The sequence below is a fragment of the Amblyomma mixtum genome, chromosome 3 (genome assembly GCF_055824585.1).
Source record: "Amblyomma mixtum isolate Tamu chromosome 3, ASM5582458v1, whole genome shotgun sequence".
Classification (NCBI taxonomy): Eukaryota; Metazoa; Arthropoda; class Arachnida; order Ixodida; family Ixodidae; genus Amblyomma; species Amblyomma mixtum.
The window spans coordinates 140,224,536-140,243,704 of record NC_143014.1 but is presented as its reverse complement, the minus strand read 5'-3'; the positions used below and the strand labels follow the sequence as shown (position 1 = coordinate 140,243,704).

General features: G+C 46.0%; 2 protein-coding genes across 2 annotated transcripts; both read left to right on the top strand.

The window, feature by feature from the left end:
- Positions 1–1,243: 1,243 nt before the first annotated feature.
- LOC149352167 (histone H2AX-like) lies at positions 1,244–1,630 on the top strand. Its single transcript, XM_089575673.1, has one exon. It carries the CDS (start codon positions 1,244–1,246, stop codon positions 1,628–1,630), a length of 387 nt encoding a protein of 128 aa, XP_089431799.1.
- A 16,936-nt stretch (positions 1,631–18,566) lies between these two features.
- LOC149352166 (histone H2AX-like) lies at positions 18,567–18,953 on the top strand. The gene has a single exon (XM_089575672.1). It carries the CDS (start codon positions 18,567–18,569, stop codon positions 18,951–18,953), a length of 387 nt encoding a protein of 128 aa, XP_089431798.1.
- The last annotated feature ends 216 nt before the right edge of the window (positions 18,954–19,169 follow it).

Here is a 19,169-nt window from a genome sequence, read left to right as displayed (position 1 = left end):
TCCATTCAGAAAGTACATGTCTAAGGGTTCATCAAAAAATGGCAATGCAGTGAGATACTGCGCACAGTGTGGTGACAAATTGACTTTTATTCAATGTCTGTCGCATAATATTCCAGAAGGGTACTGCATCTTTGCAATTGATGAAACAATGCCTAATCTTTCGGAAGGATCACAAAGGTGGTAATTTACAGTATACACAAAAATACCAGTGTTCTCTAACGGTATTTTTACGGGTAATGTCCCAGAGTGTAGCTTATAGTGTAGCTTAAATAATTTTACGTAATTCGTTGAGCACGTCGTGTCCTGGAAAGGAAAAATACACAGAGCGGTACAGGGGCGGAGGGAAAAGCACACAAATTAAATCCATGTACGATCGTTTCCTCATCACTGGAAGCAGAAACTCGGCGGGGAACGAACGCGCGGCAGCAAATGTGCAGGCCACTCACACAGACCTGTGACGCAATCTGCGCGTCTAATTGGCAGACGCTTGTTCTGGCCCCCACATCTATGACGAAAAGAAGCGAGGAAGAACACATATAGCCACAGCGATAAAGACGAGAAGGAAGAGGACACACTCGCTGGGTTTGAGGAATCATGTACTTGCGGAAATATTGTAATTGTTATAGTTCACCTCGTACAATGGCGCATGCCCACACAGGAAGATGGGCCAAAAAGTATTCGGTCCAAGTTAAAACGTTTTCATTTTCATCATTATATCGTGGCGGAAATCATGCGGCCCGCTAACCTGGGAACGCAGCCTGGCAGCACGTCACTTCCTCATCAGCGACTGAGCAGGCGCATTCGTTCATGGAAAGCGATCGTACCTCAGCTGACGTTGCACTTCTCCCGCTGACTCCGACCAGTACAAGGAGCCCAAGTGGTAAGATAGCACTTAATTTAGGCCCTGCGCCCCGTTCCGTTTAATGAGGCGAGGGGTTGTGCTTTCTGCAGCCGATGAAGGAACTCCTACGCCGTTCATCGTTTCACTTCCTCTGTATAATGGCTTGAATGTGCTAACACCTGCTTTGGGTTTGTCCTTTTTTTAACCTATTGGAGAGAACGAATGGGAATACTAGCACATGACCTCGACTGCAACGCATCGACTGAGAACAGCCTGTATAGCTACGTGGGATACATGTACAGGCTTTGTTGGTGCTTAATGTTATGCTGTGCTTCGGGGTTCTAGCACAGCTGCACTGCGCTCCGTTGACTGTTTTCTTTCATACCACTGCGCAGTACCGCCATGGCTAGCGGGGCACCCGGGGTGAAGGCGTCCAAGGCACGGAAAGCCAGAACGCGCTCTGCTCTTGCGGGATTGCTATTCCCGGTCGGGCGCATCCAGCGGCGGCTGCGCAAGGGAAACTACCTCGAGCGCGTGGGAGCCGGGGCCTCCGTCTGCACGGCCGCGGTGCTGGAGTGCATCACGGCAGAATTGCTGATGTTCGCCGGCAACGTGGCGCGCGACAACAACAAGGTTGTGATCACGCCCCGTCACGTCCAGCTTGCCGCGCGCAACAAGGAGGAGCTAAGGAAGCTTCTCGCAGGAGTAACCATCTCGGAGGGCGGAGTCTTACCATATATTTCGCCTCAGCTGCTTCGGAAGAAGAGCAATGGCTCCGACACCTCGTAGAGCGCCGGCAAGGATGGCGAAGCAGTAGCTGGGGCCCAAGAGTGCATGCTGGCGAACGGCTCTGAATGAAAAGTTTCTTTCATTTGTATCTTTACTGCTCTCTGTGTACTGTCACATATGACATTACAATTAGAAATTGTCTCTTAGTTTGTAATCATTCATCCTGTTGTATGCCCGCACACTGAACACTGTCAGACTTATATTCCAGACATTCACGTCATTTGTTACTGGTATTGTGAAATCTTTGCTGTGTTTATGGATATTGTTCCATTAACCCACTCTCCTCTGTAATGTTCCGGAGTCCTTCACTACGGCGTCTCTCATATCCTCAGTCGCTATGGGACGTTAAACCCCAATAAACCAAACCAAACCAATCTGTAATGTTCCCACCCTGCAGTGTCTCAATAAATAAATGAAATGAAACATGGCTCCCCATGTTTAACTTCGCTCCTCTTTCGTTATCTGTTCCGAGCAAACGTTACATGCGTATCGCGCGACACCGCACACAGACAGACAATTCTTTCATGGGCTCCTCGAGCATCTCTAGGAAACGGGGACAAATGCGGCGTTAGCGCCCTGCCTACTTCGTCCATGTACCATTGGCTCTTGGAAGAACTGCATCGCGGGCTCGAAGTAGGTCTCTTAGCCTCATGCTTTGCTGAAAAAAAAAAAAACTCTGCTTCTGTGGATGCTCACGCACTCGTCATTCACGGACAAAGCAGATAATACTGCACGCAGAATCAGTAACAAGGAGTACTGGAACTTGGAGCATGAAGGACAACAGCGCTGACTCCGGTGACTGGAATTCACCTACAGCACTGCTTTCACGCTTCTGTAAAATGCCGCGCACTACAAACTGTTTCCCGCGTCGCTAGACCCCTTCGCGGACTTTGCACGCCAAAATGCTTTCCTTCTTTTCCAGCTGCGAGCGCTTACCCTTCGCGTCTTGTTTCAATGAAGGCGAGACACAATGACGTGGACACCAACAACGAACGAAATTTACCAGCGCGTTGATCGCTTCCCGCATTCTGCTAGGAGAAATCTCCTGATTTTAAGCTTTAAGCAGTCCGTAGTGTCTGGTATTGTGCCAAAGTGAATGCTAGTACAGATAAACGGTAACACTACGACGTCCCAGCGCTAAGCCTGACCGTCCAGAACGGCAGCGGTCTCAAACGCGCAGCTCGCGAGCTACATGCGCCCGACAGTGCCTTGTGCAGCCCTCGGGCAGTAAAAATTTCAGCTTTTTCTCCATTAGCGTCGTTCCAAGAACGCTAGCTTCTGGAACGGCGCCTACGTTGTTTGTTAAAAAAGCTAACTATGAACAATTGTTTCATTATTATGCCATGAAAGCCACATTTCTACCTCAAAATGCCTATATATTAAAAATTTGTGGCGGCATTCGCTGATGCAGCTTGTGTAACGGTACATGCGTCGATTGTCTTTGCACCTTTGACTTCTTGAGGCTTGTGGGTTCCTGTTGGAACATTCGACAGCAAGGAGAATGATTATAATGATGGATTCTTATTGCGCAAGGGCATCTGTGGCCCCAGAGCGCCACGGCACAAGGTGTTTTCTTCTACCCAAGGTGGGATCGAAGACCCATTTCTCAAGCATTTCACCCTAAAGAAGCCGAACACCAGTCCATTGGAAAGCTAGTACCCATTGTAGCACCGGTGGTTATACTCGGCGGCACTGGGGATTGAACCCCGCTCCTGCCGCATGCCAGGCATATACTGAGACCACCAGGCCACCGCTGCGGTAGTAAGCAGAAAACGTGTCCCCAAGGAGGAAGGCGGACAGAAACGAGTGCCAGCTATTTTTGTGGTCGTCGCAGTGAAGGGAGCGTTGACCCTGTGAGGTGTGGAAGCGCGCGAGATGATAACCCCTTTCTTCCTGAAGCGCAAGACCCCTAGACGGAGGTGCTGCCTTGTAATACAGTGACTCGGAATGCCTCGTGTGAGGTGCAACCAGGTATATAGCACCTCATCTTGTTATTGGGGTGATGAAGCCTCGTCAACAAGCCTGCAAGCCGTCTCTGACTTCTCTATTGAATTTTTGGAACATCCTTTCGATTATGCGCGCTTTTTTTTTTTTTCACGTAGGGACGAGTTGCTTGATTTGTTCTCGAGGTCCTCCTACGGCTCTAAAAAGGCATGCCATTAATTCATCTCTGTTTTTTTCGCCACTGACTACGCACCTCGTCCAGTCTTCACTGAGAACACAGTGAGCCTTGTGTTGTCGGTCATGAGTTTTATGACACATTGCTGTGGGTGGAGCGTGCGCTAGACGGTGAGCGTTGTTCCGGCAATGGTTACATCCTCTTTTCCGATGATGCCCAAGAACTTTCTTGGTTTATCCTCTCGGATGTTTAAGAGGTAGAAAAAGCATAGACTTTTTTTTTTGTTTCGAAAACATCAACCTGTAGTGCGCTGTCAAGAAAAGAGAAATGAAGACGCTGACTAAATTTTAAAATGTCCTTTCGATTGCGTGTTCCGTTCATATGTGTGTGTTCTGTAGCCATCACGGCGAAAAACCCAAAGAAAGTTTTAACTCGAATGTAGCAGTGTTGTTTGGCGGGCTCGGAAAAAAATTGGGGTAAAAAAACGAGCGTGCATGCCAGGATTCGAAAGTGGAATCTTCTTATCCGCAGTCAGACGCTTAAAACATTCTTAGAAATGCTTAGAAATAAAAATAGAAGAATTCTCTTGTGCTCCTGGGTTTCGATGGCTGTGGGCCTTCTTCGTTACCTTAACCCAGGCGGTTCTCTGGTGAAAGGGGCACTGCCCATATTTACATGCTCGAATAGGGATCTTTCAAGCAAGCCTTCGTTAAGTAGATTACAAACTTTGCCTTTCTTTGTGTTTTCGAAACGAGAATTCTAAGGGGAGGAAATACCATTACGTAAAATAATTACCGACCTAATTTCAAATAACACTTTTTATTGCCTAGCTGCAGTACAATAAATGCAAGCAAAATTTATTTTTATTTACCTCTAGTCCTTAATGTCAACAGACAGCACCTAATTCAGTATTCTGTTGCAAAAATTCTAGAATTCAATACCACAATGAATAAAAATGGCTCCCTAGTTATCTATCAAACTTTTCTTGCTTTATATTTACAAGCAGTTTTTGTTGCCGATTTTTCTTCAGTCCCAACTCTTGTCTGATCATCTCCTCGCCTTGTTTGTGTAACTAAATTGCAACCTAGCTGGTCTAATGTTTTAAAAGAATTCCTCAAGGTGGAGTAAATTTGTAATAACGAAGAAAATTGCTCATTGGGATCCACCCAAGCGCAGCCATACAGTTACAAAGGAAAGCTATACAGCTTCCACAGAAACTTCGTAGTTAAATTAAAATTGGCCTTGGTACAGGGTTCTAACCGGGCCCACCGCTTCACCAGAGTAGTCGCTCAACCAATTAATCTAATCAGGGCTGCTAGCACGGCGAAGTATTCAGACTTCGAGTTATCGATCAATTCGCTTTCGCCTTACCATGGGCTAGCCGTCGCGGTTAGCTCAGTTGATATATAGAGCGAGTGCTCCGGTTAAGCGGTGGTCGCGGGTTCGAACGCCGGACCAGGACGAATTTTTCTTTGACTACGAAATTTCTCTGGAAGCTGTATAGCATTCCTTTGTAGCCGTATGGCTGCGCTTGGGTGGATGCAAATGAGTAATTTGCTCTAATGTCATCAACTACAATCTAGAATAAGGCCAATCCAACACGAGACACATTTCCCCAAGATGGGCTCCCATCAAATTTCCACAGTATTGTAGCATGCGTGAGTCACTAGTTGCAGTGTCATCCCGTGGGAACGGTAGAGGAGAAATTGCAAGTCCGCCGCGAATTCCTGTAGTGCAGCAACAGGGGTGCAAGCGGCTGCGTGTCACGAATTGCTTTCTGCCGGTTCCATGGTGGCCACATCCAATTCTGGGCCAAGAAATTGTTAGAGTATAGCTCCATGGTGGCTTCAGTGACGGTAAAATAGTGGCTGAGCAAGAAGAGAATAAAGAATTCGAGTAAGTTAGTACACAGAAAGCGCGCAATCATAACGACAGCTCTGCAGTACATGATTGCGCGGCTTCTTGGCCTGAAGTTGGAGCTGCACGGCTCCCACAGGGTGAGCGATGAGTGACTGAAAAGCAGAAATGCGACTGCTTAAAAAAAAATATTCGTGTAATGAGGAAAATGGTCAGCTGCTGCACCGGCATCGTCAACGCACAGCGCGAGACGAGAGCGCGAACTATTTGAGCCGGGACCTGCGTTTTCCTGCTCTACGCCTGATGTATACAATCCGAAGTGTAAACACTGCGGCCATCGAGCCAACTACGATCATATCCTATGGAATTGCAAAATAGAGCCACCTCCTGGTGATCTAATTAGCGTTCCTTCTCTAGAGCGGTGGAAGACCATGCTGGCTAGCTCTGACCCCGGAACGCAAGTTCTCGCGGTGGAGTGGGCTGACAAAGTCGTCAAGGGCTACGTATTCTCTACCACTTAACGCGACCTCTTAGCACCAAGCTCTCTCCGACGAATGAAATGTTTTGCAATCAATCTGCCCATCCTTCCCAACCAAGCTTCTCTTACAAATAAACCCCATCTTATCTTGGCGGTGGTTGCGGTATTCCATCCTGCGTAGAACTGCGCAACGGGACCCTCCTCAAAAACCATGCCATTACGCCCTCCGGCCAGTCAGCTCTCAGCGGCACGGACGATCACTACGTGGACGACTGGTTTTCCTACGATTGCATGAAGCTCACGAATGTGACCTTCTGCTTAACCGGCGTTGCACACCTCTGGTGCAAGAACCAAGAATCATACTTCACCACTTGGTCCGCCTTCAAGACCAGTGTCACAGGCATCTTCGGCCGCCCGGCCGTGCGCTAATTTCGCGCTGAGCCGCATATTCGCCTCCGCACATAGCAGAATGGTGAAACCACTACCAGCTATATAGAAGATGCCATCGACCTCTGCAAGGTCGTCGACACGTGTCCATGGCGGAGGCTGAAAAAAAAATAAATAAAATATATCCTCCAAAGCACCCAGGACAACGCTTTTAATCCTTGTTGCCAAAGTCCCTTCCTCCGTCAGAGATATTTTGAATCTGCGCCAGAGCTATGACGAGCTGCGAACACAGCGAGTTTTTACTCTGCAACCATCTGCGTAACCGATACAGATTACAACCTTTCTACTGCGAGAATGGACAGCTTGCTCATTTTCCGTATCAAGTAGTTTGTCGGTGAGCAGGTTGTTCCGCAGCTATCCCGAGTCCTGTATCTACCGACTTTAACTGTTACCACTGCATTCTGCCCCCCGCTGTCGATGCCGACCTTTGCGGCAACGCCTACGCCCCTCCCCAACCCTTTCAGCATGTTTAAGCTCCCGAAACCCTGACTCCTTCGATCGCCGGCCGTCTGTTCGTCCCCGTTCCTCATCTCTGAGTCGCCGCTCGGTTTCCCCGATTCGCCGTCGACCGTGTGATTAGGACAGTTAGGGTGCCTCCATCCCGCTTCACCGAGCAGAGCCGCCGGCTGGGGGCACGCGGAGGAATGTGCGTCGTCTGCTAGCCAGCATTGGTTACGAGCGCGCGTACGGCGCCCAGTCCTGGCGACTCTTGTTTCTCTCTCGATTTCAGTGCGTTTCTCCTTACTGTATTGCCCCTTACGAAAGAAATGTGGCTATTATCTTAGGCTGCAATTAAGGCAGTAATTGTCCACATCGAGCATGTCATGCTGGATCGACATCCTCCTTCGATCATCGGCCCTTCATATTTGCCGCGCGGCGCCTCAACACAGCGACGATGGCGTTAGATGCCGTCACAAAGCGAAATGAACAGGGCGCTGCAATCCCTGCAGCTGAATGCATCCGCCCAGCGATTGTATACTCTCGTCAGTAACTTTGAGATCAGATAGGTACTGACACACAATTCGTCTTGAAGAATGCTGCCAGACAGAATGCCATCTGAAATGGCCGTTTTGTGCCCCTATATGCATGATCAAGTTGTTTGAATATTTTCTTCTCGGTACATAAATCGATTTTGAAAGGTACTGTAGCAACAAATAAAACGCGAACAGCAAAATCAGAACACCTTAGCTGGAGGACGCTTAATACTATATAAGCAGTGCAATTTCAATTCGAAGGTGCAAAGTGTGTTAATTAACGTCGCTCGTATTTCCTCCCCAGGAGCTAATATGTGTGTGTTTCTGTGTTGGAACTTCAGTTCTGTGGTTCACGTTTCATTTATTGCTGGTAGTACATTTAAGGCATTTATATTTTTTAGCTGTTAACCTTGAAGGCTACTGCGCATCCGTTACACCACAGCAGTGAGCAAAGTTTGCCCGAGAGAAGTGCGAAAACGTTTGACGATTAACATAATGCCCAGCATTAAAGGTCTCATTGACCGAAATTTTGCAAAGCGCAAAAAGGTTGTTTTGTCATAGTATACCCCCGTATTCTGCTACCCACAAAACATTACGTTCCAGTTTCAAGGAGTTAAGGTGTCAACGGCACGCAGAAATCAGACTTTTGAATACCGAAACTGGAAAAACGGTGGCCATTGCTACCCGCCGGAAGCAACGCAGGTTTGAGACGGAAGTCCGCACAGGTTCGGAGCGTCTGGTCATTGCGGCGCGTGCAAAGCGCTGGTACCGGTAGCGCGTGCTGCACATTGCGCCATAAATACTGGCTATATATGAAAACACACATTTTAAATCGGATGAAATGCCCCAGAAAAAGTTTTAAGCTTGTTTTATTTGCTGTAGAAGACTAGAAAACTCCTCGTTCAACCTTAGCAAAAAATGATCACTTCGCATTGCTAGGAACCGTTGTTTGCCTGGCAGTATTCGATTACAGCTTGTGCAAAGTTCGGACATCTCGAAGGAAGGAAGCATATTCAAATAAAGGTCAAGTAAAAAAAAATTCTTGTATTATCAGTATTAGCAACTCGGCTTTTTTGAGCGGGCAAGCGTGTGCCAACAGCACTTGTGCGTCTTGATTTAAAAAATGACCTGCCTTCTCCTTTACCTTCTCATTTTTTTCCTCCGTCGAAAGGCATTCTTGTCTTGGAACCGGTGCCGTGAACACGAGGTAAATCTATTAAAACAACTGGATGTCAAAAAAGGGGAGCTCTAGAGAATTAAGCGCTGTGTTAAGCGAAAGAATATGCCAGAAGCAAAATTTTTGTTGCAAAATAAATAGATTTTTCTCTTCGATGAACGTAGCATCAATGCGGCGCCGATGGTGGGCTGGTTCATCTCTGCGCGCTTCGGTCGGGCAAGCCACTGCGCTTAGCAAAATACATGCCGGTGCAAATGAACAAAGACTTATGCGCTGCGCTCATTACTGTATTTACCTAGAACCACTTAAATCCCATGTACTGCTGGGACAGAAACCGCACAGCTGGACAGAACGACGTGGTTGCAGGATCCCAATCAACCGTATACGCCTACCACGCAGATTGCCTGAAGGCAGTGTATCTGTATCGACTGAGTAATAATGCAGAACATTCAATCAAAATTACGTATACGTGTTGTCATCCTTTACCGGTATCATTCAAATAACATGCGTTCAGGTCTCTGAGGTCTTAGAGAAGCGCCTGGATGGTAAGGCTGAAGCTTCCTGTAATCGACCTCAAGAATGAACGGCGTGAGGCAGTAAGAAATTCGACGTTTTCAGTAACGCACGTGTGGCCTTCCAGGATTCTCAGCCTGGCATGCGAGTCTTTGTGACAGGAGATACACTAGGTACACGACGGCATTACTCGTGTAAAGCCGTCTACTTTAGCTTCTGAACCGCCTAAGCTAGCTTGTGACGAGCGGGCCCCAGTCCTCTTTATTCTCCCGATTAGAGACGCCTCGAAGCCTTTCTTCTCCCAATTTTAAACCACTCGTTTCGTGGCATGCTTTGCCGGTCGCGCCAGAAACACCTACATGCTCTGATGCATGATGTAGACAGGGAGAGGTCTATTGAAAAAGCCCAACCCACAAAAGGTGTTAGCGCGAGAGAGAAGCTTCAGTCGCCCACCATTACGTGTTTTGAAAAAGAGATTGTAATTAACGTTAAAACCTGAGCTCCAGAGAGTTCACGCCAGCTTTCGAGATCAGGTGTGAATGGCAGTGGCCGAGAGGTATACATGGTGCTTTCCGCATTCCTCGTATTCTTTTCCGCGGCCACGCACTTCCTCGACATGATGCCAGCAGTTAATTTTTCTCGGAGACCATCGAGCTTCGCGGTGAAAACAGCCAGAAACGCGCCAGAAGAAGGGCTTACAAGGGGCGCGCACTCACTTCAGAACGCCTGAAACTGGCGAGCCGGCGATGGCGGTGTCTCAATGGTGTGTCATTTGCGGTCAGGTTTGTTAGTTGTCCGACAGACCGCTAGGGGACTGCGTCGTCTGACACAGAGGTTTTTGAACGCTTATAACTAAAATACTAGACGCTTCACAGCCCTCCTATTAAAAATAAACATTGTTCATAACATGCACACTGTATCGAGCGCTAAACTAACCGAAGTAAACTTTCGGTCAAGTAGGCCTTTAAATGTCACCGCAAATATTACAAGCTCAAACTAGATAAATCTATGCCATTGTGAGTATAGTAACGTTGCTATTAGCTGCTATTAAGTGCTAGTAGTGCTCTGTACCGCCCAAGCCCATGGTTCCTGAGAAGCAAAAAGAGGAGAAGAATATAGGCGCCATACCTATGTTTAACTTAACACTTCACACAATTTTTAAAAATAAGCTTTTTCGTTAGAAGAGCGCTTTTTTTTCGGCATAGCATTGTCAGTGGTATAGTGCATCAGAATGCAACTAAAACGTCCTAACTAACAGGCCGATTAACTAACAATGAATATTTCACTTTTAACTATTGCAGTTAGGCTCCTAAATATTGAGAGGCGTGTAGCCCACCTTGAGATATATCGATATAAGTTTTTAGAATTTCGAAAACGAAGTTACCCTCGGCGCTGTGGACAAACAAATATTGGCTATTTCGACCAGTAAGACGCAATGGAGAGGTTGCTTTGCCTGCAAACTTTGAAAAACCGCATGTATTTTGGCGCGATGTCGCCAGAATCTGGTTGGCCACAGCGCCGATGATAACCGCACCTTCAAAATTCTAAAAACTGACATGGATATTACTTACGGTGTGCTACACGCCTCTCAATAACTAAGGAGCCGAACAGTAGTAGTTAAAAAGTTAACTATTCAAGTTTAGTTACCCAGCATGCTAGCTACCACGTACTAGCTGTATTCTCATGCGCTACACCGCTGACAATGCCGAAAAAAGCGCTCTTCTAATTCAAAAAGCCCATTTTTTTAAATTGTGCCAAATCTTTGGTGAAACGCCCTGTAATAATTCGTGACAGGCACGGCGCTGAATATCTGACATAATATGTGACATGGCACTCAATATCTTATACACTTAACTATATGGCTTCCTCCTTGCGAGGTAGCGTTTTCCTGGAGTGCAGTAATGAATATTGATAGTCGCATGAATATGAAGAGAATCATTTTTCTCTTGGAACAGTGAATTCATTTTTAAAGGTTCTATTTCCGGTAGCTATTTTTCAAATATCCCAAAATTATGTTCTGCGTAAGAATGAAGTCCCTGTGAGATAATTAAAGTGCTAAAGTATTCTTAAATCTCTCAAAGATCCTTGCGCAGTTCCAACCACACTCATGAAAAGTCTTTTGGAGTGTCTTCGCAGCGACTAATTAGTAGCTTACATTTCAGCATAATAAAAATTAACTGCGGAATGTCCTGAATTTTGGTGAGTGTGCAATACTCCTCGCGCAGCTAAATTTACTGTCATCTTCAACGAGCGATACTCGCGTTTAGTCATTCGCACAGCGTCACACCATGCTAATAAATTCTATAAGATAACTTTCTAACGATTACAGTTGGCGCTCGTTCGCAGCTAAGCATTTGTAGCTGGCTGGCTGCAATCACCATGAGAGTTTTTGTAATTTCGAAAACGCGGTTGCCCTCGTCGCTGAGGCTGAACAAAATTTGTCCATTTCACGCGCCTTTCGAAAACCACGCGTATGCGGAGAGCGCGCGCAGCAACGTCCACAGGTACGCGTCGCTCCTCGGCGAACGTGTCACGTGGCTCTCTGTCTCTCTCTCTCGTCTTGACTGGAGCACCACTTCGCGGTGCTGACCGCTGCAACAAAAAGCAACACGCATAGACGGCAAAGAGCTTGTTTTAGCCGAAACTCTGTCCGGGCAAATACTTGCTAGTGAAGAAAGCACGCACCGTGCGGATCAGTTTCAGAATTCGAACAAGTACTCAGTCATCATGTGCTTGTCCGAGACGTCCGTCTGCAACGTCTGGCAGGAGCACAGAAGAGAGACCCTGTCTGAAGAATATTAAGGGGCTACATTTAAACAGCCTGGCCCAAAACCAAGTCACAGGTGCTCACATCACGGGCTCGGACCTGCCCGAAAGCTCCTGCCCTGGAAGTTGTTGGCCCGGGCTCGGCTCGGGACAGTACATAGAGACCCCGTGTCTGGTCTTTCATTCAGCTATAGCAGCGACACGGAACAAACAGGGTCATTGTGTGGGCTGAAAAAAGAAAGTTACTCGGCGGTATTTTGGCGAGTCTGCTATAACCTATGTTGCATTTAATGACAGAAAAAAAGTTGCAAACAATACTCTTTGCTCACTAAGACCCTAAATCTCAGATTTCCTGGATATTTTCCAGCACCGGTTTCTGGAAGCTGGCCCGCCTGCTAAGGTGGTCAGGTGGCAGCATGCCCACCGGGCTGTGGGAAACCTGCCTCCAGACTTTATGGCCAACTATGCAAAACACTACACGCCGAAAGTGGGTCTCGAACACCGTGGTCTCGATCCAGCGGTGTCATGAACAGATCAGCTTCACTTCAACATGGTATTTAATACAGTGATGCAATGTTTTATGTAGAAGAACTATGTACAAACATTAGGAAAACAGTGGCAAATCAACCGGATGCATAACACAGCATACTAAGCTACAAAGCACTTGAATAGGGCAATGAAGACCGCAGCCCTAAAAGTGAGCCCCATTTGGGTTCGTACTCGGTCTGGGCATACACTTCTCTTCGATGAACAATTATTCTTCCGAAGAGAGGCTGGTCTTTTGCACAAATAACAGATTCACATTGTCGGTCCATCATGCGTGTTTTCCAGAGGCTGTGTAATCCATTCAGAAAGTACATTTCATTTCATTTCATTTATTGGTTTTGTTTGGCCAGTACAGAGACTGCAAACAAGGGAGAGCAAGCTAAAGGCGCCTAGTAGCGCCTGACTGAGGCCTGCCCTCCCCATGTAAAAAAAAAACAAAAACAAAGTGGCACTTGGCAATGGTACAAAGTTTTCATAAGTAACAGAAACTAGAAAAGCAGCGGATATACTGACAACGAAACAGAGATCAGGCATGCATAGAGCTAAGCACAACAAAACTAAGATCAAAACATAACAAAGACAATAACTGATTAGGTAAAAACACACCACAACTAGCTATAACAAAAATATTCATGAACAGTTTTCCTAAATCTTACCTCGGACATATTTTGTAGTGACACTTCTGTTAAATATGGATAGGTGTTTAATGTATGAGGAATTATGTGAGTTAGTTTTTGGAACCCATAGTTTGTACGGGATTTTGATGCATGGTATTGAGGGTGCCTAAGACTGTATGCTGTTTGGGCAATTAAATATGTGCTCTCGAAAGTCTGCCAGTTTCCTTTCATAAGGTTTCTGATATAAACAGCAAGCTTCTTGTGGTAAGCGGCCGTGATGGTTAGCAGTCTATGGTTGAGGAAGGAAAGACCCGTGCTCTCACTGTAATGTAAATTATCAATCGCTCGTACAGCTCTTTTTTGTAAAGTAAGTACTTTCACAAGATTGGTTGAGGTAGTCGTTCCCCAGATCAACAAACAATATTGTACATGCGAAAAGACTAGAGAGAAATAAATTTGTAGTTTGAATTTCCGAGGCAGTATTGTGCGAAATTTATTTAGGATACCAACAGAGCGAGCCATTTTAGTGCAAACGCAGTTTACATGATCTGTCCAGAGTAAATGTTCTTCAAAAATGACTCCAAGGAACATTGTAGAGCTGACACGAGTTATAGGAGCTTGTTCGAAGTGAATTTGGAAGTTGTTCGGAACTTCCTTATTTTTGGCTCTAAACAGTATGTACTTTGTTTTCCTGACATTAAGTTCTAACCTATTTGATTTTAACCAAACAGACAATTGGGATAACCAACTATTGGAGGCTGCTTGCAAAATATTACTATCTTGCCCTGAAAAAAATACGTTAGTATCGTCTGCATAGATTATAATGTTGTCTGCTGGACGAAGGTTGACGATATCATTAATATATAATAAGAACAATGCTGGTCCTAGAACGGAGCCCTGTGGCACACCAGACACAATCTGACCGATCCCAGATGAAATACCGTTAATGATAGTTGTTTGAGATCGGTTGTCAAGGTAGCTAGCAAATAAGGTTAAAGGAACGCCGCGTATTCCATAACACTGCATTTTTTCAAGCAATATCTTATGGTTAACGGAGTCAAACGCTTTCCTCACATCAAGGAATATGCCAACTGTTAGCAGTTTATTTTCTATGTTTTCAATTAGCTTTTCTTTGATTTCCAGTAAGGCGGCCTCAGTTGTTTTGTTTTTTTGAAATCCGTACTGTTGCTTGGAGATGACATGGTTTTTCTCGAGATATTGAGAAAGACGTGTGTTGATTGCAAGTTCTGCAATCTTAGAAAAAACTGAAAGAACGGAGATCGGCCGATAATTATTTAAATCATTAATGTCACCCCCTTTGTGAATGGCAGTGACACGAGCTATTTTCAACTGATGTGGAAATGTGCCTGTCGTGAACATTAGGTTAACTATATGTGCTAATGGTATCGCAATGACATCTGCTACTTTCTTGATCGGGACTGGAGCTATGCCATCGACACCTGGAGCACTATTACTGCGTAAGGAGTGAATAATGGTAATTATTTCTGAGTCAGTGCATGGTAACAAAAACATGGAATTACTTTGTTTACTGGTTATATAGACTGAGGCATCTTGATGTGGACCATCAGTTGATTTTGGCGGAAAAACAGATAAGAAATGCCCATTAAATTCATTCGCTAGGTCAGCGCCATCATAGTTCGCGCCATGAATGTGGAGTGAGACGGGTGCGTTGGTTCTGTTTTTACCTAGAAGATCGTTAAGTGTATTCCATGTTCCCTTCGAGCCATCAGACATGGAGAACTTTCTCGCGTAATAATCACTTCTTGCTTTTTTAATGTCAGCGCCTAACTTATTGCGGAACGTTTTGAATTGACGGAGAATGTCAGTGTCTTTTGTTCTCACAAAACGCGAAAAAAGTCTGTTCTTTTCCTGTATGCGGTCATACAGTTGTTTTGAAATCCACGGCTTTCTTGATTTTCTATGAGTTCTGCGCGTTGCTTGCGGAAATGCAGTATTGTAGTGTTCTTGAATAGTAGATATAAAATTTGTGTACGATTGGCATGCATCCTCCTGTCTTAAAATATTACTCCAATCTGTTCTAGCACAAAGACGTCGAAACTCTGATAAGCTGTTTTCATCAATTCTCCTAAATGTGGAAGATTCCGGTTTACTCCTGTGTTGTTTTGGTTGACTCGGAACTATACAGAATATAGGCATGTGGTCACTAATGCTTAATGTCAAAACGCCAGCCGGGACATCACTTGTGCAAATATTCGTAAAGCACACATCAATAAGCGTTTCAGAGTTGTCAGTAACTCTTGTTGGTGAGGAAATTAAGTTCACAAATCCATAGCTGTTGTACAAATCTAGCAAATTTCTCGTAACGGACGTTTCACCCAGAATATCAACATTTATATCACCAAGAAAAACCACTTCATAATTATTAAGAGACACATATTCCAAAGTTTTTTCAACAAAGTTACAAAACGCAGATACCGAACCTGAAGGCGGTCTGTATATACCTATAACAACAATTTTTCCGCAGCACAAAGACAAAGCTTCTACATCTTCATTCATTTCACAGCATTCAGGTAAACAGTGATAGCCGATTTCATTCCTCAAATAAATTGATAAGCCCCCTCCTCTTCTCTGTTGTCGCGCCAAAGATACGCATTTATAATTATCAATGTTAGGAGCATCATTATCATTGCTAAACCAGGTTTCAGAAAATACTAATACATCCCACTTTAACCTCAAAGTTGACAGCAACACAACCGTTTCATCTATTTTGTTTTGCAGGCTTCGTGCATTTAAATGAAAAAAACTGAGAGAATTGTTGAGAGACTTTCCAGAATTCAGAATGTACTTATTGAAAGAATCAATATCAAAATAGGTCATGATAGGCTTCTTTTTTTCCAACAGAAGATCAGCGCGCATGAAAACCTAAGGCTACCGAATGTTTGCCAAGTCGTCTTCGCAAGCAATGCAGATTGCATTCTCTCCGGTTCTGTTCCTGACAAATATTTTGCCATTTCTCTGCCAGGTATACTGGTAGCCACACTGCTTTGCCTTTGAACGTGCCAGCCACAAGAGTCGCCTGTTGAAGGCTGTCAGGTTGTCAAAAAGGCGTATGTCTGATTGCTTAGCTTTCAGATCCTTTACTTTCGCTAGCCATTGATCTTTTGTTTTCCGGCTGATAAAGCGGATCAGCACAGGAGGCGTTTTGTCCTCATTTTTCCTGTGAGGAAGTCTGTGCACACCTTCAATTTCACTCTCAGTGACCGGTTCAAGGCTCAAAGACAATGCAAGGTCGTTCACAACAGCTAACACGTTTTCGTTCTCAGTGTATTTCAGACCATGGATCTCAAGATTCTGGCGTCGTCCATACTGTTCAAGGTCATTTATTTGCCTTTTCAATCGACCCACCTCAGCCTCAGTTCCTACCGATTCTACGACTTCAAGACGTTTGTTCAGATTTTGTATTTCCGTATCGTGTCGTTTTTGCGTTTCTAGAAGCTCGTCATACTTGGCTGACATCATCTGCACTGACTGTTCAAGACTTTCTATAACTTCTTTCAAGCTACTTAGAGCGTCGACTTTCTCTTTCATCTGCAAGAGAACAGTTAACTTGGCGTTGATTTGCGATAGTTCCGCCTTGTGCTCACATGCCTGTTCATTTTTCGACTTTTCATTCGACTTTCCCCCTCTGGTTCTGGCAAGTATGCAAGTCGGACACTTCCATGTGGTCTTGGAGGCTTTCCCCTTTGTACTTTTTACATAACCTCCAGAACAGTTTCCATTGTGGTAACTGCAACTGCATTCGTCACAAGTGACACACTCGTCGCCATCATCAAGGTTCTCTTTACATGCAATACAAATAGTATTCTCCGGCATTGCTCGGGACTACAACAGAGGATAAAGTACTATAGGCAACGAAGTAAGGTGACACTCGCACTACAGTATCATGGCAGCGGCAGCAGCAGCAAAGACGAAAACTATAGGTAGCCTTAACAGTGGTAAGTATAAATGCCCACCAACCTGTAAAATAGACGAACTCGGTCACGGAATGTCTGTACGCCGCCGCTGCCACTGCCAAAGTGACTGCAGTGCACTGGAAAACGAACGCCCCCCTGATGAAGCCGATAAGCAGCAGACGAAGCTCAATTCAATGAAGACAGATGGCAGCAGGGGAGAATCCGGCCAGGACTTGAAATACGGTTGCTCTGAACGCTTGGAACAGCGATGTAGCCGATGAGTAGGCTCCGCGGTCGTTTCCAAAGCTCGGGCAGCGCTCCTGTAAAATAGACGAACTCGGTCACGGAATGTCTGTACGCCGCCGCTGCCACTGCCAAAGGGTTCATCAAAAAATGGCACTGCAGGGAGGTATCGCACAAACTTTCGAGTCAAACTCACTTTTTTCGAATGTCCGTGGCATTATATCCCATAAGAGCATTGCATCTTTGAAATATATGAAACAATGCCTAATCTTTCGGGAGGATCACAAAGGGGGCAATTTACTCTCTACATCAAAATAGCCGTTTCCTCTAACCGTGTCTTAACGGGTAATGTCTCGGAGGGTGGTTTTATATTCTGTAGCTTACAGCATTTTACGTAATCCCTTGAGTACTTCGTGTCCTGGAAAGCCAAAATACACAAAGCGGGGCGGGGGCGGAGGAAAGAGCATACAAATTAAATCCTTGTACGTCCGTTTCCTCGACACTGAAAGCAGAAACTCAGGGGAAAACGAATGCGCGGCAGCAAAGGTGCAGGCCGCTCACACAGACCTTTGAAGCAATCTCGGCGTCTAATTGGCTGGTGCTTGGTCTGGCTCCCACATCTATGACGAAAAGAAGCGAGAGAGAACACATATAGCCACAGCGATAAAGACGAGAAGGAAGAGGACACAGACGCTGGGTTTGAGCAGTCATGTACTGGCGGAAATGAAATCGGTCCAAATTAAAACGTCTTCGTCTTCATCCTGGCGGAAATCGTGCGGCCCGCTAACCTGGGAACGCAGCTTTCCAGCCACGTCACTTCCTCATGAGTGATTAAGAGACGCTGGGGACCTTAGGACGCTGCACTCCACCTGCTGACTCGGGCCAAGGTTTATCCGACCCGTAAGATTACACTTCATTTCGGCATTGAGCCCCGTTGCGTTTATTTGAGGCATTAGTCATGCCTTCTGCAACCGATGAAGGAACTCGTACGCCGTTCATCGTTTCACTTCCTCTGTAAAACGGCTTGAATGTGCTAACACCTGCTTTGGGCTTGTTCTTTTTTTTAACCTATTGGAGAGAACGAATGGGAGTACTTGCACATCACCTTGACTGCAACGCATAGACTCAGAATAGCGCATATAGCTACGTGGGATACATGTAAAGGCTTTGTAGGTGCCTAATGTTATACTGTGCTTCGTGGTTCTAGTACACTTGCACTGCGCTTCGTTGACTGTTTTCATCCATAGCACTGCGCAGTACCGCCATGGATAGCGGTGCAGCCGGGGCCGACACACCCAAAGCATCTAATGCCAGATCACGGTGTGCACGTGCGGGTCTGCAATTCCCGATTGGTCCCATCCAGCGGCGGCTCCGCAAGGGGCACTACGCGGAGCGCGTGGGAGCCGGGGCCTCCGTCTACATGGCCGCGGTCCTGGAGTACCTCACGGCAGAATTGCTGGTGCTCGCCGGCAACGCGGCGCGCGACAACAACAAGGTTGTGATCACGCCTCGCCATATCCAGCTTGCGGTCCGCAACGACGAGGAGCTGAGGAAGCTGCTCGCAGGAGTAACCGTCTCAGAGGGAGGAGTCTTACCATACTTTAACCCTCAGCTGCCTCGGAAGAAGAGCAGTGGCTCCGCCACCTCGTAGAACACCTGCAAAGATGGGGAAGCACTAGCTGGAGGCCAAGAGTGCATGCTGGCGAACAGCTCTGAAATAAAATAACTTGGCTCTCCATGGGTAACCTGGCTTCTCTTTCGTTATCTGCTCCGAGCAACCGCTGCGTGCGCATCGCGCGACACCGCCCACATACCGACAATTCTTTCCTGGGCTCGTCGAGCACCTCTAGGAAACGCGCAGAAATGC

What these genes read in the sequence shown, in the direction of transcription:
- LOC149352167 (XM_089575673.1), top strand. Translation starts at nt 1,244, where the DNA reads ATGGCTAGCGGGGCACCCGGGGTGAAGGCGTCCAAGGCACGGAAAGCC.
- LOC149352166 (XM_089575672.1), top strand. Translation starts at nt 18,567, where the DNA reads ATGGATAGCGGTGCAGCCGGGGCCGACACACCCAAAGCATCTAATGCC.